The sequence below is a fragment of the Cherax quadricarinatus genome, chromosome 11 (assembly GCF_038502225.1).
Source record: "Cherax quadricarinatus isolate ZL_2023a chromosome 11, ASM3850222v1, whole genome shotgun sequence".
Taxonomy (NCBI): domain Eukaryota; kingdom Metazoa; phylum Arthropoda; class Malacostraca; order Decapoda; family Parastacidae; genus Cherax; species Cherax quadricarinatus.
Window position 1 is genome coordinate 22,994,981 of NC_091302.1, and position 22,722 is coordinate 23,017,702.

At 45.2% G+C, this 22,722-nt stretch overlaps 1 protein-coding gene across 1 annotated transcript in view; it reads left to right on the forward strand.

The window, feature by feature from the left end:
* Window positions 1-1,178: 1,178 nt before the first annotated feature.
* The window catches only part of LOC128687511 (probable glutamate receptor), a 180,100-nt gene continuing 158,556 nt past the window's right edge, over window positions 1,179-22,722 (forward strand). The window contains exons 1-2 of the mRNA XM_070083858.1: window positions 1,179-1,199; window positions 2,229-2,452. Of these exons, the coding sequence (XP_069939959.1) occupies window positions 1,179-1,199; window positions 2,229-2,452 (245 nt within the window). The remainder of the gene's footprint in view (window positions 1,200-2,228; window positions 2,453-22,722) is intronic.

Here is a 22,722-nt window from a genome sequence, read left to right on the forward strand (position 1 = left end):
GTTAAAATGTTTGGTTGCATGGGGTTGTCCTGGTTGGGGGCTTCTGTAGGTGGTTGTGAGGGAGACTGTATTTGATCTTTCTCCTGAGTCTGGATTCTCCTGTCCATTTGCATCTTCTCCTGGCTTTCCTTCTTTTGTCTTTGTACCATCTTTCTTAGTTTCTGCCTTTCTACTTGTGTTCTGTCATGGTCAAGATACACCTTCTGTTGTATCTTGACCATGTCCCATAGTCTTGCTTTCTCCTGCAGGATCCTGTTCCGAGTCGATTCTGCCTTGAAAGTCACTGTCACTGGCCAGGTTCTTCTTCTTGCAAACCCCCCTACTCTCCGAAAATTTGCCTTCTGGGTCATGTCATCTTCTCCTATTGCTTTTATGATGCTTTCGATTGCGTTTTTCTCCCCTTGTCTTCTTGCTTCGTAAGTTTCCCTTTCAACTTCTTATAGCCCATAAACAAAGACTGACCTCTCCCTTTCATTCTCCCATTGCATATCCCTATGTATCCACTGATTCGATTTAGTTTCCTCCATTGCAGCTTTCTCTTCTTCAGTTTCTTCACTGTCTACTGTCCTTGGACTCAGTGGCCTGTCATTTTTCCTTCTCAGCTTTCCCTGGGCTTTGTTGTGGTCTGTTAGGGCCTCCACATATAGCTTAGCTCTTTCATTTTCTACAGTCCCTTCGATTGCTCCTGATGTGATTCTCTCTTTTTCTTGGGCTCCACAATGCTCTGCATGCAGTTTCACTCCTTTGTTCCCTACAGTCCCCTTGTTTGTGACTGAGGTAGCAGTCCCTGATGTCATTCCCAAATTGTCCTTTAGTTCTTTAGGCTGTTTCAGATTTTTCAGTTCCTCTTCTAATCTCTGTATCCCAGCTTTTGCTGCTGTGACTTGTATCTCCCACTTCTTGCTTTCTGCATCTATCCTCTCTTTCATTCTCATGCTAAGTTCTTCTAGCTTCTTTCCCTATTCATGTTCCCTTTTCATAAGTTCTGCTGCCCAATCTTCCTTTGCAGATTCATCTTCCTGTCTGATGGTTTTCCTTCCCGCTCTCTGGAAACGCATTTTGTTTTTGTTTTGGTTGCCACAGAATAAAAAACTTATGTAATTCTGTGTGTTTGTTTTGTTGTGTGCTTGTCCAAGTGTGAGGGGGAGGTAGATGAGGAAGCTGTAGACAGTGGCTAAATGGGAGAGGGGTGGGGAGGGGTATTGAGAGGGGAATATGGGGAGTGAGGAGGAGGGAGAAGCAAAGGGGAATGAATGTGTGTGTGTTTGTGTGTGTGAATGTGTTTGTGTGTGTGAATGTGTGTGTGTGGGTGTGTGGGTGTACTCACCTATTTGTGCTTGCAGGGATCGATTCATAGCTCCTGGCCCAGCCTCTTCACTGAATGCTACTTGGTCCTCTCTCTCCATGCTCTATGTGCTTTATGAAACCTTATCTTGAAACTATGGATGGTTCCTGCCTCCGCTACATCACTTGCCAGACTATTCCACTTCTTGACAACTCTATGACTGAAGAAATACTTCCTAACATCCCTCTGACTCATCTGAGTCTTCATCTTCCAATTGTGACCCCTTGTTTCTGCGTCCCATCTCTGGAACCTCCTGTCTCTATCCACCTTGTCAATTCCTCGCAGTAGTTTATGTCGTTATCATGTATCCCCTCATTAATTTCACATCATCTGCAAACTGGGATACTTTTGAGTCTATCCCTTCCGTCAAGTCATTCACATAAACCAAAAACAGTACTGGTCCTAGGACTGACCCCTGTGGAACTCTGCTCATTACTGATGATCACTCTGAATCTCGTCATGTTTCATGACTAGTTGTTGCCTCCCTGTCAGGTATTCTCTGATCCATTGCAGTGCCTTTCCTGTTATGCATGCCTGATTCTCTAGCTTTTGAACTTATCTCTTGTGAGGAACTGTGTCGGAGGCCTTCTTGCAGTCCAAGAAGATGCAGTCTGCCCACCCCTCTCTCTCTCTTGTCTTACTTCCGCTACCTTGTCATAAAACTCCAGTAGGTTTGTAACACAGGATTTCCCTTCCCTGAAACCTTGATGGTTGTCGTTTATAAGTTTCTTCCGCTCCACCACTCTCTTCACACGGAAATTACTTATTCACACTGTGTATACGTAATTTCCGTTAAAATGACAAGTCTCTTAATAGTTTGTTTAACTAAGCGCCTGTATCTCCACCGTCACACAGGGTTATCCATTCTTTATTGTTTTAACAGCTGCGTCAGGTTTCATCATATACAATAATTGTTGTGATAAGTGACGACCCAGCCTTCCTCGCTGCCTTCTTCGAGTGGTCTCTGAAGGTTCGTCTCCTGGTGTGGTCGACTAGGCTCCTCGCCGTCACCCGTCTCCGCCTACCACAGCTGCAGCTGCACTACACCTCATTCTCCAAGATGAATGCAATTTTGCTCATTATAAATGGCAAATCAACAAATATAAGGTTATGGATATCTTGTTTTCATGTGTTTGTGATGCGAACATAAAATGATTTAGATTATTCAGTAAGCTTCAAAAAATTATGTATATAAAAAGAAGTAAACATCTGAATATTGTAAAAACAACAGAGATGGCTGGAAAGTACTGACAAGGGTTAGCACAGCTGATGCGTTGTAGTGTAGTTCCTCTGTGTAAAGCGGAGTGAAGGAAAACTACGAGAAACATACTGAATATACCTTTATGAGTATACCTGGTAAGTGGTAAGACAATTATTATTGGCACTGATTAAAAAGGCAGAAAAATGTAAGTAAAATAGAAATTTGATTTAGAAAGAAAGAAATCAAAAGGATCAAATATTTGCTTTGAGTCACGCTAATTATTTGCATTCAGATAATTATTTGGAGCACATTGTTACGCTTTTTTGTGGGGGGTGGAGGGAGGGGGAGGGGGAGGGGGGAGGGAGGGGGGAGGGGGTGGAGGGACGGGGGGTGGAGGGAGGGGGGGGTGGAGGGAGGGGGAGATGCGCACGACATATTTGATCAAAGAACGATAAGTAAATGCTGCAAATATTTTGAAGAGGGCAAATTATTTATACATGTTCGTTGCTTGAGACATCGGTTATATATGTAAGAAACTAAGTGATGGTTATTCATTAAATCTGAATCATACACTTGAATGCATATAATGGTGCCGTGGTATTTATTGTTTTATTAGCGGAGGTTGTAGCGGAGGCTGTAACAGTAATAAACATCTGTGTAGTTTTAAAAGATATACAGTGATAGTTGGGTATCCAGAATAGATGTCAGAATTTTTTCCATCAAATTTTTTTTTCATTTTGTTTATTACTAGATTCAGGCTCATGCAATGTTGACATGCGCAGGCTCCTTATTTCCAGTTATGTAACTCATTTCAAAACTCTTGAAATAGTTTTGGTAACTTCAAAAGCATCTTCTTCTCATTTCTTCAAACTTTCAACAATAGAATATTATATCAAGATGAAGAAACTGATATTACAGTCATATATAAAGGGCAGGAAAGCGTGATTTGCCAGTCAGAGGCTCGGTTAGTGTCCAAATGACTACTCTTGACATGTTAGGTATCTCCCTTTTAGTCAATACCTCACCACTTGTCATCACTTTATCCACTCAAAGAAGCGACCTCCTCTGCTCTTCCCATTTACTTTCCCCTTCAAGTTCATTGTCTTTTGTTATCAGATCCTTTGCTGCTCCTCCTTGTATCCTCTCCTTCATCTCCCGGTACATGAACTTCTTGGCTTAACCTCAAAAGCATTAACACCACGTTTACAGGGCCTCTAGTTTCATATTTCTCTGCACGTGAGTTTTGGCAGTCGAGAACAATTTCTTCCCTAGTTTACGGTAGGTAAGCCGCTAGGCCATGCCAATGACAGTGTGTGTGTGTACTCACCAAGTTGTGGTTGAGGTCGAGTCACAGATCCTGGTCCCGCCTCTTCACTGGTCGCTACTAGGTCTACTTTCTCCCTGCTCCATGAGCCGTATGTATGGATCCTGCCTTCATCACATCACTTTCCAGACTATTCCACTTCCTAACAACTCTGTGACTGAAGAAATACTTCCTGATATTCCTGGGACTCATCTGAGTCTTCAGTTTCCAATTGTGATCCTTATTTGGTGTGTCCCATCTCTGAAACATCCTGTCCCTGTCCACCTTGTCCATTTATCTCAGTATTTTATGTTGTTATCATGTCCCGTCTGTCCCTCCTGTCCCTCCTATCCTACAGTGTCGTCAGATCGATTTCCCTTAACCTCTCCACGTAGGATATGCCCCTTAACTCCGGGGCTAGTTTCGTTGCAAACCTTTGCACTTTCTCTAATTTCCTGACGTGCTTGGGGAGGTTTGGGTTCCAAACTGGTGCTGCATAATCCAGTATAAGCCTGATGTACACGGTGTACAGTCCTGAACGACTCTTTACTGAAATGTCGAAATACTGTTCTTGGTTTGCTAGCCGCCAGTATCCCGCAGCAGTTATTTGGCTGATGTGCTCCTCAGGAGATGCGATCGGTGTTATACTCACCCCAAGATCCTTTTCCATGAGTGAGGTTTGTACTCTTTGGCCCCCTAGACTGTATTTTGTCTGATGTCTTCTTTGCCCTTCCCCGATCTTCATAACTTTGCACTTCAGGAGCAATTTGCTGTACCAGGCCTGTAGCATGTCCAGATCCCTTTTTAGTCCTACCTGGTCCTCCGATTTAATTCTCATTAACTTCACATCATCTGCAAACAGGGACATTTCTGAGTCTATCCCTTCCCTTATGTCATTCACATATACCAGAAACAGCACCGGCCCCAGGACTGACTCCTGTGGAACCCCGCTCATCACAGGCACCCACTCCAACACCTCGTCACGTACCATGACTCACTGCTGCCTTTCCGTCAGGTATTCTCTGAGCCATTGCAGTTCCTTTCCTGTTATCCCTGCTTGGTCCTCCAGCTTTTGTACTAATCTCTTGTGTGGAACTGTGTCAAAAGCCTTCTTACAGTCCAAGAAAATGCAGTCTACCCACCCCTCCTTCTCTCTTGTCTTACTGCTGTCACTTTCTCTAGTTGGACCTGATAGCTTGTGCTACCAGGTCGGTTGCCGTGTTCCTCCCTTAAGTCAATGTGACCTGACCTGACTAGGTTGGGTGCATTGGCTTAAGCCGGTAGGAGACTTGGACCTGCCTCGCATGGGCCAGTAGGCCTTCTGCAGTGTTCCTTCGTTCTTATGTAATAATTCTTAACTCCAGTAGGTTTGTGACGCAGGTTTTCTCGTCCCTGAATCTGTGCTGGTTGTCGTTGATAAGCCCTTTCCTTTCTAAGTGGTCCACAATTCATCTCCTGATAATCTTCTCCATGACTTTGCGTACTATGCATGTGTGTCTATGTGTGTGCGCTCACCTAATTGTGGTTGCAGGGGTCGAGACTCAGCTTCTGACCCCGCGCGCGTGTGTGTGTGTGTGTGTGTGTGTGTGTGTGTTCGTATGTGTGTGTGTGTGTGTGTGTGTGTGTGTGTGTGTGTGTGTGTGTGTGTGTGTGTGTGTGTGTGTGTGTGTCTGTCTGTCTGTATGTGTGTGTACTCACCTAATTGTGGTTACAGAGGTCGAGACTCAGCTCCTGGCCCCGCCTCTTCACCGACCGCTACTAGGTCCTCACTCCCCCTGCTCCATGAGCTTTATCATATCTCGTCTTAAAACTATGTATAGTTCCTGCCTCCACTACATCGTTTGCCAGACTATTCCACTTCCTAACTACTCTATGAAGAAATACTTCCTAACATCCCTTTGACTCACCTGAGTCTTCAGCTTCCAGTTGTTACCCCTTGTTTCTGTGTCCCATCTCTGGAACATCCTGTCTCTGTCCACCTTGTCTATTCCACGCAGTATTTTGTATGTCGTTATCATGTCTCCCCTGACCCTCCTGTCCTGTGTGTGTGTTTGTGTGTGTGTGTGTGTGTGTGTGTGTGTGTGTGTGTGTGTGTGTGTGTGTGTGTGTGTGTGTGTGTGTGTGTGAGGGTTTGTGAGTGGAAGTATGGGAGGATGTGTGTGTGTACATGTGTACTTACCTATTGGTACTTACCTATTTGTGGTTGCAGACGTCGATTCACAGATCCTGGACCCGCCTGTGCATTGGTCGTCTCTAGGTCCATTCTCCCTGCTCAATGAGCTTTGTCGTGTATATTCTTAAAAGCTATGCAGTTATCATGCCTCCACTACATCACTCTCTAGATGAATGGTTCAGAGAACCGACAAGTTGATAAATTAGACACATGTGCAACTCTTGGGTATCTTTATTGAGGAAACGTTTCGCCACACAGTGGCTTCATCAGTCCATACGTAGAATACCTATTCTCTTCAAGATTGATGGACTGAACACATCGACTCAAGGTTGAGGGACTGATTACCTCATTCTCCTCCTGTTCTTCAAGTTTCTCCTACGTATGGACTGATGAAGCCACTGTGTGGCGAAACGTTTCCTCAATAAAGATACCCAAGAGTTGCACATGTGTCTAATTTATCATCACTCTCTAGAGTCTAGACTGTTCCACTTCCCAACAACTCTGTTTGAAGAAATACTTCCTAACATCCCTATGACTCATCTAAGTTTCAACTTAAGAACATAAGAACATAAGAAAGGAGGAACACTGCAGCATGCCTATTGGCCCATACTAGGCAAGTCCTTTACAATCCATCTCACTAACAAAACATTTGCCCAACCCAATTTTCAGTGCTCTGATAACTCTATCCACTCTCATATGCAACTCCCACTCAAATCCAACCCCTCTCACTCATGTTTTTATCCAACCTAAATTTGAAACTACCCAACTAGGTAGACTGTTCCACTCATCAACTACCCTATTTCCAAACCAATACTTCTCTATATCCTTTCTAAATCTAAACTTGTCTAAATTGAATCCATTACTGCGGGTTCTCTCTTGCAGAGACATCCTCAAGACCTTGTTAATATCCCCTTTATTAATACCTATCTTCCACTTATACACTTCGATCATGTCTCCCCTCATTCTTCGTCTAACAAGTGAATGTAACTTAAGAGTCTTCAATCTTTCTTCATAGGGAAGATTTCTAATGCTATGTATTAATTTAGTCATCCTACGCTGAATGTTTTCTAACGAATTTATGTCCATGTTGTAAAATGGAGACCAGAACTGAGCTGCATAATCTAGGTGAGGCCTCATTAATGATGTATAAAGCTGCAGTATGACCTCTGGAATTCTGTTGCTTACACTTCTTGATATGAATCCCAGTAATCTGTTTACCTTATTATGTACGCTTAGGCATTGCTGTCTTGGTTTAAGGTTGCTGCTTACCATAACCCCCAAGTCCTTATCACAATCTGTATGGCTAAGTTCTACATTATTTAACTTATAAGTGCTAGGGTTGTGGACACTTCCGATCTCAGAACCTTGCATTTATCTACATTGAACTGCATCTGCCACTTTTCTGACCACGAATTGAGTTTGTCTAAATCCTCCTGAAGTTCCCTGATATCTACGTTTGAATCAATTATCCTACTTAACTTTGTGTCATCGGCGAATTTGCTCATTACACTAGTAATTCCCTCATCAAGATCATTGATATAGTATATTATAAACAACAACGGGCCCAAGACTGATCCCTGTGGAACGCCACTTGTTACAGATCCCCACTCGGATTTAACCCCATTTATGGACACTGCTTCCTGTCTGTGAGCCATGACTCTATCCATGACAGCACTTTTCCCCCAATGCCATGAGCTGCCACTTTAACAGTCTTTGGTGCGGTACTCCATCAAAAGCCTTACTAAAATCTAAATAAACAATATCAAATTCTTTGTCGTGATCAACAGCCTCGAATCCATGCTGAGTATCACTAATCAGTTTATGCTTATCCGGATGGCTTCTTATAATCTCAGCTATAATTGACTCTGGTAATTTGCCTACAATTGAGGTTAGGCTTATCGGGCGGTAATTTGACGGTAACGACTTGTCCCCTGCTTTAAAAATAGGAATTACATTAGCCATCTTCAACATATCAGACACTACACCTGTTTGAAGAGATAAATTAAAAGTATTTGTTAATGGTTCACAGAGTTCCATTTTGCATTCCTTAAGAACCCTTGAAAAAAGCTCAGCAGGACCCGGTGATTTATTTTGTTTCGGACAGTCTGTTTGTTTCGTAACCATTTCACTAGTGACTGTAATGTTACATAATTTATCTTCTTCAGGTCCACTATAAAAATTAATTACTGGGATATTGTTAGTGTCTTCCTGTATAAAAACCGAGAGAAAATAATTATTTGAAATCGAGCACATTTCATTCTCTTTGTCAGTAAGATGCCCATAGTTATTTTTAAGGGGACCTATCTTATCCCTAACTTTTGTTTTATACACCTGGAAAATTTTTTTGGGGTTACCCCTTGTTCCTGTGTCCCACCTCTGAAATATCATGTCCCTATTACTTTATCAAGTCCTCTCAGTATTTTATATGTTATCATGTCGTCATTATCCTACCTGTCCTCCAGTGTCGTCATGTTGATTTCCTTTAACCTTTCTTCGTAGGACGTTCCCCTTAGCTCCGGGAATAGTCTTGTTGCCAACCTTTGCACTTTCTCTATTTTTTTGAAGTGCTTGACCAAGTGTGGGTTCCATACTGGTGTTATATACTCAAATATGGGCCTTACGTATACTTTGCACAGACTTGAAAGATTCCTTGTTAATGTGTCGGAAGGCTGTTCTTAGCTTTGCCAAGCACCCATATTCGTCAGCAGTTATTTGGTTGAAATGCGCCTCCGGAGATGTGCTAGGTTTTATATTCACTCCAAGATCCTTTTCCTTGAATCAGGCTTGCAGTCTTTGGTCCCCTAGCGTGTACTCTGTCTGCAGTCTTCTTTGAAATTCACCAATCATCATGACTTTGCACCAGGAGCCATTTGAATTCTGCGCATTAACATCACGTCGTCTGCAAACAGGGACACCTCTGAATCTACCCCTTCCCTCATGTCATTCACATACATCAGAAACAGCACTGGCCCTAGGACCGACCCTTGAGGAACGCCGCTCATCACAGTCGCCCAGTTTGACTCCTCATCATGTACCATCACTCGGTGTTTATTTGCTGTCAGGTATTCTCTGATTCATTGCAGTGCCTTTCCTTTTATTCCTGCCTGCTCTTCTACCTTTTGCACTAATCTTTTTGTGTGGAACTGTGTCGAAAGCCTTCTTACAATCCAAGAAAATGCAGTCTATCCACCCTTCTCTCTCCTGCCTTACTTGTGTCACCTTGTCGTAAAACTCCAGCAGGTTTGTGAAGGGATTTCCCTTATCTGAAACCGTGATGGTTATCGGTAAAATCTCATTCCTTTCTAGATGCTCCACTAGTTTCTTCCTAATAAACTTCTCTATGGCTTTGCATACTATTAATGTCAGTGACACTGGTCTGTAGTTTAATCTACCTGCTTCTCAATTTTCTAATAGCCTGGGCCTACATTTGCTGTCTTCCTCACCTCTGGTAGTTGCTCTGTTTTGATAGATGTTTTCAAGATTGTTCTTAGTGGCCCAGACAACGCCTCTGCTCCGTCTCTCAGGACCAAAGGAGAGATGTTGTCTGATCCCACCACCTTTGAAGTTTCTAGCTCACCTAGTAGCCTCTTCACCTCCTCCTCGGTGGTGTGTAGTGTGTCCAGCACTTGTTGGAGTACCCTACCATTCCGGTCTAATGTAATCCAGTCGGTCTCCACTGAAAACACTTACTTAAATCTCGTTTTTAGCCCTTCACATACTTCTTTGTCGTTTCTTGTGATCTCTTTCCCTTCCTTCCTCAGCCTGATTACCTGGCCCTTCACTTGTTTTCCTCTTGATTTGGCTTTCGATGCTAGGTCATTCTCTTATTGCCACTGAGCCTCTCTCCTTATCCATGTCTATTCATTTCTGGCTTTTTGCTAATCTCGTTATTTTCCTGGGTCCTTTATCTTCTATACTTTTTCCAATCTTTACTGCACTTAGTTTTGACCTCCCTACACCTTTGTGTGACCCAAAGGTACATTTTGCTCTTCCCACTCAATCTGTTGCCCTTACGTATGAACCTCTCCTTCGCCTCTTTACATTTTGTGGTCACATAATAAGAACATAAGAACATAAAAAGAATGTAGGAACACTGCAGAAGGCCTACTGGCCCATACGAGGCAGGTCCTTATCAAAACGACCTCTACCTAAAGCTACCCAAGAAATAACTCCTGCACCCCATGACACCAATCAAACCCAGCCCCTCCCACTCATATATTTCTCCAGTCTCTTCTTGTAAAGTAAAAGGACACAAGTGCAACTAATGTGACATTTTATTGTGGCAACGTTTCGCTCTCCAGGAGCTTTATCAAGCCATTTCATTCACTGTATTTCCCACCAGTTCTTTTGCAGGAAATTCCTCATACCTGTGTAGTCCCCCTTTTTTATAGATTGTCTTCCTATATCCTACTCGTGCTTCCCTCTGTACTTTTAGCTTCACAGTGTATTAAAAGCTCAGGGCTGCGTGATCACTAGCTTCGAGAGGCCTTTCGTATGTGATGTCCCCAGTGTCTGAGCTACTGAAGGTGAATATGAGGTACAGCCTTACTGGCAGTGTCCATAACTTGTTGATGCATGAGGTTTTCCAGTACCACTTCCATCACCTTGGCCCTCTACGTTTCTGGTCCACAGTGTGGCTCAAGTTTTTTTCCAGTCAGTATCCTTGTGATTGGTATCACCCACAACTAGTATCTTTGCCCCACTCATGTTGGCACTTCTGGCAACGTCATCTAGTGTATCTACTCTATTGTTTTCATCATACTTTTATCTTGGTCTCGTGCTATTCAGTGGTGAGTTGTACATCACTGCAGTCATCACCTCTGGTATCTCCAGTCTGACGTGCTCATACTATTTACTCTCTTGCTTCCCTTCCATCCACTCCTTCCAACTTCTTAAAACTCCACTGGTTTTTGGTGAGCAGTGCAACTCCTCCTCTACCTCCTGTCTTCCTTCTGTCTTTCCATATGATCTGATATCTGGTTGAAAAGATCACATCAGTTATCATTCCTGAAATTTGGGTTTCCATGAGTGTTATGATGTCTGGGGATGCCTACATGATTCTTTTGTGCCACTCCATACATTTATTTCTTATTTCATCTGTGTTAGTGTACCATACCTTTAGCTTCTTTTTCATAATTGTATTCTGGGGATTTGTGACAGCTGGGGTAGTGGGAGACCTGGCATGCCGTTGTGGGAGGCTGCTGTGTAGGTGGGGTTTGTGCTGTGGAGGTGAGGTCTGTGAGTGCAGATTATGGTTTCATTTGGGTTAATTTGTCTGGTTGCAGTGTTGTATGGGGTGTGCTCTGTGTGGGTGTGTTTGCTGCTCCTCCCGACCCTGGGTATCCCTGCCTGTCTCTAGCCTTGTCTCTCTTTCTTGCTTCTTGCGTCTCAGTTTCTACCATTCTGTACACATTATATCATGGTCAAGGAACACCTGCTTGTATTTTCTTTCCATTAGCTATGGTTTCCGCTGCAGGATCCTATTTTGCACCGTTTCTGTCTTGAAAACCATTTTGACTGGTCGATTTTTTCCCCTCAGGTATGCCTCAGTTCTCTGAAAATTTATCAGCACAGTCATGTCCTCCTCTCCTGTTTGTTTCATAATATTTTCAATATCTTTTTCCTCACCCTATTGTCTCTCTTCATAAGTCCTCTGTTTATCCTCCTGAAGCTCATGGATAAAAACTGCCCTCTCCCTTTCCTCTTCCCATTGATTTTCCCTCCACATCTCTAGGTCTGATTGAAGGTGTGCCATCACTGCTTCCCCTTCCATTTCCTGTCCGTTTTGTGGCCTAGCAGTGCCTCTGCAGGAAACCTGCCACCATCTCCACCTGCAATTCCCTGTACCCAGTGGTATGCCACTTTCCCTCCTCGACATATCCTGGCCCTCTTTGTGGCGTGATGTGACCTCTACTTAGGTCTTTCCCCCTTTCTTTACTTTGATCTTCACATAATATCCTGGTGTACCTGCTGCTGGTTCTAAGCCCCTTCTGTTCGTTGATTCTATGTCCTGGTTCAGGTTTCTCAGTTCATCTTCTAGTCTCTGTATCCTGGCATCTACGGTTTTGGCTTGCACTTCCCACCTTTTGCTCTTTCCATCAATCCTCTCCTCCATTTTATTGGTTAGCTCTTCTAGCTTCATTTCCCACTCTTGTTCTATCCGTCTCTGAGCTTTTCCACCCATTCTTCCTTTCCATGCCAATATTCCTCTGTTCCCTTGTTATTTCGTCCTCCTCTCCGGTGTCCCTTTTTTTTCTATACGCTAGTTACCGCAAAATGTGTGTGGCGTGTGCATATGTGTGTTGCATGTGTGTATATTTGTGTGTCTGTGTCTGTGTGTGCTGTATATGTGAGTGTGCATGAATGTGCGTGTGTGTGTGTGTGTGTGTGTGCGTGTGTGTGTGTGTGTGTGTGTGTGTGTGTGTGTGTGTGTGTGTGTGTGTGTGTGTGTGTGTGTGTGTGTGTGTACTCACCTAGTTGTACTCACCTAGTTGAGGTTGCGGGGGTCGAGTCCGAGCTCCTGGCCCCGCCTCTTCACTGATCGCTACTAGGTCACTCTCCCTGAGCCGTGAGCTTTATCATACCTCTGCTTAAAGCTATGTATGGATCCTGCCTCCACTACATCGCTTCCCAAACTATTCCACTTACTGACTACTCTGTGGCTGAAGAAATACTTCCTAACATCCCTGTGATTCATCTGTGTCTTCAGCTTCCAACTGTGTCCCCTTGTTACTGTGTCCAATCTCTGGAACATCCTGTCTTTGTCCACCTTGTCAATTCCTCTCAGTATTTTGTATGTCGTTATCATGTCCCCCCTATCTCTCCTGTCCTCCAGTGTCGTCAGGTTGATTTCCCTTAACCTCTCCTCGTAGGACATACCTCTTAGCTCTGGGACTAGTCTTGTTGCAAACCTTTGCACTTTCTCTAGTTTCTTCACGTGCTTGGCTAGGTGTGGGTTCCAAACTGGTGCCGCATACTCCAATATCCTAACATACACGGTGTACAGGGTCCTGAATGATTCCTTATTAAGATGTCGGAATGCTGTTCTGAGGTTTGCTAGGCGCCCATATGCTGCAGCAGTTATTTGGTTGATGTGCACTTCAGGAGATGTGCCTGGTGTTATACTCGCCCCAAGATCTTTTTCCTTGAGTGAGGTTTGTAGTCTCTGACCCCCTAGACTGTACTCCGTCTGCGGCCTTCTTTGCCCTTCCCCAATCTTCATGACTTTGCACTTGGTGGGATTGAACTCCAGGAGCCAATTGCTGGACCAGGTCTGCAGCCTGTCCAGATCCCTTTGTAGTTCTGCCTGGTCTTCGATCGAGTGAATTCTTCTCATCAACTTCACGTCATCTGCAAACAGGGACACCTCAGAGTCTATTCCTTCCGTCATGTCGTTCACAAATACCAGAAACAGCACTGGTCCTAGGACTGACCCCTGCGGGACCCCGCTGGTCACAGGTGCCCACTCTGACACCTCGCCACGTACCATGTGTGTGTGTGTGTGTGTGTGTGTGTGTGTGTCTGCGAGTGTATGAGTATGTATGTGTTTGTGCGTGTGTGTTTGTGTGTATGTGTGTTAGTGTGTGTGTGTGTGTGTGTGTGTGTGTGTGTGTGTGTGTGTGTGTGTGTGTGTACTCACCTAATTGTGGTTACAGGGCTCGAGACTCAGCTCCTGGCCCCGCCTCTTCACTGACCGCTACTGGGTCCTCCCTCTCCCTGCTCCATGAGCTTTATCATACCTCGTCTTAAAACTATGTATAGTTCCTGCCTCCACTACATCGCTTGTCAGACTATTCCACTTCCTAACAACTCTGTGGCTGACGAAATACTTCCTAATATCCCTTTGACTAATCTGAGTCTTCAGCTTCCAACTGTGACCCTTTCTTTCTGTGTCCCATCTCTGGAACATCCTGTCTCAGTCCACCTTGTCTATTCCACGCAGTATTTTGCAAGCCGTTATCATGTCTTCCCTGACCCTCTTGTCCTCCAGTGTCGTCAGACCGATTTCCCTTAACCTTTCTTTCTTAGGACATTCCCCTTAGCTCTGGAACTAGCCTTGTTGCAAACCTTTGCACTTTCTCTAATTTCTTGACGTGTTTGACTAGGTGTGGGTTCCAAACTGGTACAGCCTACTCCAGTATGGGCCTGACGTACATAGTGTATAAAGTCTTGAACGATTCCTTACTGAGGTACCGGAACGCTATTCTCAGGTTTGCCAGGCGCCCATATGCCGCAGCAGTTATCTGGTTATTGTGTGCTTCTGGCGATGTACTCGATATTTTACTCACTCCTAGCTCTTTCTCCTTGAGTGAGGTTTTCAATCTTTGGCCTCCTAGCCTATACTCTGTCTGCGGTCTTCTTTGCCCTTCTCCGATCTTCATGACTGCATTTGGCGAGGTTAAATTCTAGGAGCCAGTTGCTGGACCACGCATCCAGCCTGTCCAGGCCTCTTTGTAGACCTGTCTGGTCCGCGTCTGATTTAATTCTCCTCATTAACTTCACATCATCTGCAAACTGGGACACTTCTGAATCTATCCCTTCCGTCATGCCGTTCACATATACCAAGAATAGCACTTGTCCTAGGACTGACCCCTGTGGGACCCCGCTCGTCACAGGCGCCCACTGTGATACCTCATCACGGACCATGACTCACTGTTGCCTCCCTGTTAGGTATTCTCTGATCCATTGCGGGTTTAGCGCTTCCCCCTTGATTATAATAATAATAATCTGATCCATTGCAGTGCCCTTCCTGTTATATGTGCCTGATCCTCTAGCTTCTGTACTAATCTCTTGTGAGGAACTGTGTCGAAGACCTTCTTGCAGTCCAAGAAAATGCAATCAATTCACCCCCTCCCTCTCATTTCTTACTTCAGTTACTGTGTCATAAAACTCGATTAGGTTTGTGACACAGGATTTGCCTTTCGTGAATCCGTTCTGGCTGTCGTTTATAATCTTGTTCTGCTCCAGGTGCTCCACCACTCTCCTCCTGACAATCTTCCCCATGATTTTGCATAATACACACGTCAGTGACACTGGTTTATAATTTAGTGCTTCATTTCTGTCTCCTTTCTTAAAGATGGGGACTTCATTTGCCTTCATTCTTGCATTTTGTTGCTACGAAGTCCATCATTTCGTTTACTGATTTTCCCACCAACTCCAGTTTCCATTGAACCTCCTGCAGGAAGGTCCTCATTCCTGTGTAGTCCTCCCTTTCAAAGTTTGGCTTTTCCCGTTCTACTCCTATTACCCTCACCACTTTTAGCTCCACAATGTATTCAAAGCATAGTACTACGTGGTCACTAGCTCCAAGGGGCCTTTCATATGTGATGTGCCCAATGTCTGAGCTACTCAGGGTGAACACAATGTCCATTCTTGCTGGTTCATCCTCCCCTCTCTCTCTGGTAGTGTCCCTAACATGTTGGTGCATGAGGTTTGCCAACACCACATCCATCATCTTGGCTCTCCATGTTCCGGGACCCCCATGTGGCTCCAGGTTTTCCCAATCAACCTCCCTGTGGTTGAAGTTGCCCACGACCAGTAACTTTGCTCTACTCGAGTGAGCCCTTCTTGCCACCTCAGCTAGTGTGTCCACCATTGCTCTGTTGCATTCATCATATTCCTCTCTTGGCCTCCTGCAGTTCTGTGGTGGGTTTTACATCACTGCAATGACTACCTTGTGTTCCCCTGAGTGAACTGTACCTACTATGTAATCCCTTTCTCCAACCTTGTCCATTCCTTCCATTTCTTCATAACCCCACCGGTTTTTAATTAGCAGTGCAACCCCTCTTTCCCCTCTGCTCCTTCTATCCTTCCTGAGGATCTGATATCCAGGTGGGAAGACTGCATCTGTTATTGTCCCAGTGAGTTTTGTTTCTGTGACTGCTACGATGTCTGGGGACTTCTCCTTGATTCTTTCATGCCACTCCTCACATTTATTCATTATTCTATCTGCATTCACATTCATGTATGAAACCTTCAACTTCTTTTCTGTAACTGTGGTCTGGGAAGAAAGGTGGGTTAAGGGGAGCAGGTGCCCTGGCAGGGAACTGTAGGGGGTTGCTGTGGGGTTGAGGTCTGTGGTGTGATGGGGTGGGGGTAGAGGACGTATGGAGGGTTTCAGTGGGGGTGGGGGTGTGGGGGATGGGGATAGAGGGTATAGTATGTGGGTTGCTGTGAGAGTGGGGTTTGTGGTGAGGGGGATAAGGGGAGAGGGTACATTGTGTGGGTTACTGTGGGATTCTGTGGGGGTGGGGTTTGATCTGAGGGGGATGTGTGGGTTACCATGGTTACTGTGGGGGTGGGGTTTGCACTGAGGGGGATGTGTGGGTTACTGTTGGTTTCTGTGGGGGTGGGGTTTGTGCTGAGGGGGATGGGGGCAGAGAGTACAGTGAGTTGGTTTTGAATTAGGTTGTTTGATTGCTTTGGGATTGCCATGGTTGTGTTCCTTCTGTGGGTGGTACTGGAGGGGGTTGTGTTTGTTCTTCCACTGGGGCCTGATTTCTCCTGCTCCCCACCTTCCTTGCCTCCTATTCCTCCTTGCAACATTGCATCCTCTCTTTCAGTATCATCCTTTCTTCTTGTGTTCTGTCTCGGTCGAGGTACACACTCCAGAACTCCTGATTGTTCCTTAGGTGTGCTTTCTAATGCAGGATCCGGTTTCAAGCTGACTCTGCCTTGAAAATTGCTTTGACTGGACACTTTTTTCCTCTCACAAACCACCCAATTCTCCAAAAATTTGTCAGCTGGGTCATGTCGTCCTCTCCTATTGCTTTCATGATGCTTTCAGTCTTTTTATTTTCTCCTCCTGTTTCCTTGCCTCGTAAGTTTCCCTATCTACTTCTTGGAGCCCATAGACAAAAACTGCCCTCTCCCTTTTGTACTCCTATTGTACTTCCCTGAGCATCCTCTGATAAAAATTAGTTCCTGCCATTGAAGCATTGCTTCCCACTGTGTCTTCCCTATCCAGTGTCACTGTGCTTATCTGTTCCTGGACATGGCAGCTGTCTGTTAGAGCATCTGTGTATAGCCTAGCTCCTTTGTTGTCTTTAGTCCCCTCATTAGTTCCTTCTGTTCTCCCTGCCTTTTCCTGAGCCCCCCTTGCGTCTGATAGAGTCATCGTATACAGTATATCTCCTTTGTTCCTTATTGTCCCCTCATCGGTGACTGATGTAGCAGTTCTTGGTGTCGTGGCTGTACTGTCCTTTGGGTCTTTAGGCTGTTTCAGACTTTTTGGTTCTTCTACTGAGCTCTGTGTCTTAGCTTCAGCTGCTGTGATTTGTAATTCCCATTTCCTGCTCTCCTCAGCTATTTTCTCTTCCATTTTCTTGCCGAGCTCTTCCAGCCTCCTACACCACTCCTCCTCTCTTCTCATGAGCTCTGCCTCCCAGTCTTCTGTCCCAGGTCCACCCTTCGCTTCATCCACCATTCCTCTGGTTCTTCGTCCGGGTTTAGGGTGTCCCATGTTTTTTTCCCCAGAAGGAAGAGCTTATGCCAAGAGTGCTGTGTGGAGGGGGGTGTTTACTGTGGAAAGAAAGGGGGAGGAGGCAGGGAGGGGAAAAGGATAGTGACCTGGAGGGGGGACAGCAGCAGAGGGAAGAGAGATGGGGGAAGGCTAAGGGGGACAGGGGCAAGATCAATGGGGGGGAAGGTAAGTAGAAGGAGTAGGGAGGATGAGAAGGAAGATGAAGAGGGAGAGAAAGTGGGATAGAGAATGAGAGTGTGACTCAGAGAGTGAGAGAGTTAGAGAGAGAGAGAGGGGGGGAAGGGAGTGTTAGAGTGCGTGGAGCGTGTGAGTTGGGTAGGATCAGCCTTTAGTGTGGGGAGAGGGAAGGAGGAGAAGGAAGAGGAGGTGAGGGGGGAGATAGAGGAGGTATAGGAGGAGGAGGAGGAGGAGCAGGAGGAGGGAGGGATAGTGGAAAGGGAGAGAGGGAGAGAGAGAAAGTGGAATTGAAGAGAGGGAGAGAAAGAGAGACATAGAAGAGATACTAGGAGAGAGGGGGAGAGAGTGAGAAGGAAGAGAAGGTGAAGGGGGAGGAGGTATAGGAGGAGGAGGAGCAGGAGGAGGAAGGAACAGTGGAATAGGAGAGAGGGAGAGAGAGAAAGAGAGAGATAGAGATAAAAGGAAAGAGTGTGGGTGAACTGTGGGTGTTGGAATATGTATGTGAGATATATCTGTGTATGAGATTTTATGGCCCTCTTATTTTCACGTGTGTGTGTGTGTGTGTTTGAGTGTGTGTGTTACTATTCTGCCACCCCAGCCTAAGCGAGGGGAGACGGAGGAGGAGAGGGAGGGATAATCTCGCTGTCAGACTTTTGGGCCTATCCTAGGCTCTCCACATGCATGCTGCTATGTACTGTGCCTATGCCTTTGCACCTACTCATGTATACCTGGAGCTATATTTAATTACTGAGTAAACACCTGTGCACCTACTCGTGTATACCTGGAGCTATACTTACTGAGTAAACACCTGTGCACCTACTCATGTATACCTGGAGCTATACTTACTGAGTAAACACCTGTGCACCTACTCATGTATACCTGGAGCTATACTTACTGAGTAAACACCTGTGCACCTACTCATGTATACCTGGAGCTATACTTACTGAGTAAACACCTGTGCACCTACTCGTGTATACCTGGAGCTATACTTACTGAATAAACACCTGTGCACCTACTCATGTATACCTGGAGTTATACTTACTGAGTAAACACCTGTGCACCTACTCATGTATACCTGGAGCTATACTTACTGAGTAAACACCTGTGCACCTACTCATGTATACCTGGAGTTATACTTACTGAGTAAACACCTGTGCACCTACTCATGTATACCTGGAGCTATACTTACTGAGTAAACACCTGTGCACCTACTCATGTATACCTGGAGTTATACTTACTGAGTAAACACCTGTGCACCTACTCATGTATACCTGGAGCTATACTTACTGAGTAAACACCTGTGCACCTACTCATGTATACCTGGAGCTATACTTACTGAGTAAACACCTGTGCACCTACTCGTGCATACCTGGAGCTATACTTACTGAGTAAACACCTGTGCACCTACTCATGTATACCTGGAGTTATACTTACTGAGTAAACACCTGTGCACCTACTCATGTATACCTGGAGCTATACTTACTGAGTAAACACCTGTGCACCTACTCATGTATACCTGGAGTTATACTTACTGAGTAAACACCTGTGCACCTACTCATGTATACCTGGAGCTATACTTACTGAGTAAACACCTGTGCACCTACTCATGTATACCTGGAGTTATACTTACTGAGTAAACACCTGTGCACCTACTCATGTATACCTGGAGCTATACTTACTGAGTAAACACCTGTGCACCTACTCATGTATACCTGGAGTTATACTTACTGAGTAAACACCTGTGCACCTACTCATGTATACCTGGAGCTATACTTACTGAGTAAACACCTGTGCACCTACTCATGTATACCTGGAGTTATACTTACTGAGTAAACACCTGTGCACCTACTCATGTATACCTGGAGTTATACTTACTGAATAAACAATGCTAGTGCTAGTTATCTGACCTTACTGCCTGTGCGTACACTACAGTGACTGTGGTCCCCACCTTTAATCCCCTCCCCAATTCTACTCCTCTGTTAAGTGATTAGTGCCCTCAGTATGATATTCAGCTCTCCAGAGCACAGTTTATGACCCTCAGCTATCAGTAATGCAGGGCCAGTTACTCCCTTGCAACCACAAAAAAAGGCTATACGTTACGTCTGGCAGGCCTGCACTGTTCCGCTCATGCACTGTACGATGCTTCCCATTCTGGCTCCTCTTCTATTTCTTCTTCACTGTATTAACTAAACACTATATTCACTAACTCCTTTATCACTGTATGCACTATACACTGGATTCACTAACTCAACCATCCTTATCTCTTATCTCTCTGGCTTGGGTCACACTTATTCTGCTTGAATTTAGGTACTGGGATGTGCAATACCACCTACACCCACATTAGGCCTACGGCCATTCCTCTCTCTTTCTCTGATTCAAATTATTTTCATGTGTCTGTGTCCTTTACTTCCCTTTTCTGATTGGGACAGATCGTGTATCACTTCTCGGACTGTTCACTGACACTGTCAACTTTCGACGACCCTGGCACTGGCTTTCATTGGCCAATAACTACTAAAGATTCACGAGAGAAAGCAACTGTTGCTCCCGCGCGCGCGTGTGTGTGTATGTGTGTGTGTACTCACCTATTTGTACTCACCTATTTGTGGTTGCAGGGGTCGAGTCTTAGCTCCTGGCCCCGCCTCTTCACCGGTTGCTACTGGGCCCTCTCTCTCCCCGCTCCATGAGCTTTATCAAACCTCGTCTTAAAACTGTGTATGGTTCCTGCCTCCACTACGTCATTTTCTAGGCTATTCCACTGCCTTACAACTCTATGACTGAAGAAATACTTCCTACTATCTCTCTGACTCATTTGTGTCTTCAACTTCCAATTGTGGCCTCTTGTTTCTGTGTCCCCTCCCTGGAACATCCTGTCTTTGTCCACCTTGTTTATTCCACGCAGTATTTTATATGTCGTTATCATGTCTCCCCTGACCCTCCTGTCCTCCAGTGTCGTCAGGCCGATTTCCCTTAATATTTCTTCATAGGACATTCCCCTTAGCTCTGGAACTAACCTTGTCGCAAACCTTTGTACTTTCTCTAGTTTCTTGACGTGCTTTATCAAGTGTGGGTTCCAAACAGGTGCTGCATACTCCAGTGTGGGCCTGACATACACGGTGTACAGTGTCTTGAATGATTCCTTACTAAGGTATCGGAATGCTGTTCTCAGGTTTGCCAGGCGCCCATATGCTGCAGCAGTTATCTGATTGATGTGTGCTTCCGGAGACATGCTCGGTGTTATACTCACCCCAAGATCTTTCTCCTTGAGTGAGGTTTGCAATCTTTGGCCACCTAGCCTATACTCTGTCTGTGGTCTTCTGTGACCTTCCCCTATCTTCATGACTTTGCATTTGGCAGGATTAAATTCGAGAAGCCATTTGCTGGACCACGTGTCCAGTCTGTCCAGGTCTCTTTGAAGTCCTGCCTGGTCGACATCAGATTTAATTCTCCTCATTAACTTCACATCATCTGCAAACAGGAACACTTCTGAGTCTAACCCGTCCATCATGTCGTTCACATATACCAAAAATAGCACTGGTCCTAGGACCGACCCCTGTGGGACCCCGCTCGTCACAGGTGCCCACTGTGATACATCATTACGTACCATGACTCGTTGTTGCCTCCCTGTCAGGTATTCTTTGATCCATTGCAGTGCCCTTCCTGTTATATGCGCCTGATGCTCTAGCTTCTGCACTAATCTCTTGTGAGGAACTGTGTCAAAGGCCTTCCTGCAGTCCAAGAAGATGCAATCAACCCACCCCTCTCTCTCGTGTCTTACTTCTGTTATTTTATCATAAAACTCCAGAAGGTTTGTGACACAAGATTTGCCTTCCGTGAATCCGTGCTGGTTGGCATTTATACTCTTGTTTCGTTCCAGGTGCTCCACCACTCTCCTCCTGATAATCTTCTCCATAATTTTGCATACTATACACGTCAATGACACAGGTCTATAGTTTAGTGCCTCTTTTCTGTCTCCTTTTTTAAAAATGGGAACTACATTTGCCGTCTTCCATACCTCAGGTAGTTGCCCAGTTTCCAGGGACGTGTTGAAGATTGTGGTAAGTGGCATGCACAACATATCTCCTCCCTCTTTAAGGACCCACGGGGAGATGTTGTCCGGTCCCATTGCCTTTGAGGTATCGATGTCCCTTAGCAGTTTCTTCACCTCCTCCTCATCTGTATGTATGTCGTCCAACACTTGTTGGTGTATTCCTTGCTGGTGTCCCCATCTGGTCTGTCCCCCCAGAGTCCTTCCTGTCTCTACTGTAAATACTTCCTTAAATCTTGTGTTGAGCTCCTCACATACCTCTTGATCGTTTCTTGTGAGTTCTCCACCTTCTTTCCTCAGCCTTATCACCTGGTCCTTGACTGTTGTCTTCCTCCTAATGTGGCTATACAGCAGTTTCGGGTCAGATTTGACTTTCGATGCTATGTCGTTTTCATACTGTCGCTGGGCCTCCCTCCTTATCTGTGCATACTCGTTTCTGGCTCTTCTACTAATCTCCTTGTTTTCCTGGGTCCTATGCCTCCTGTACCTTTTCCATTCTCTGTTGCACTTAGCTTTTGCCTCCCTACACCTTCGGGTAAACCAAGGACTCGTTTTGGTCTTCCTATTGTTTCTGTTTCCCTTGGGAACAAAACTTTCCTCTGCCTCCTTGCACTTTGTTGCCACATATTCCATCATCTCGTTTACTGATTTTCCTACCATTTCTCTGTCCCACTGAACCTCCTGCAGGAAGTTTCTCATACCTGTGTAGTCCCCCCTTTTATAGTTTGGCCTGTCCCCTTCAGTTCCTGTTACCTTCTCCACTTGTAACTCTACTATATAGTCAAAACTCAGAACCACGTAATCGCTAGCTCCAAGGGGCCTCTCGTAAGTGATGTCCTCAATGTCTGAACTGCTCAGGGTGAACACAAGTTCCAGTCTTGCTGGTTTATCCTCCCCTCTCTCTCTGGTTGTGTCCCTGACATGTTGATGCATGAGGTTTTCAAGTACCACATCCATCATCTTGGCTCTCCATGTTTCGGGACCCCCATGTGGCTG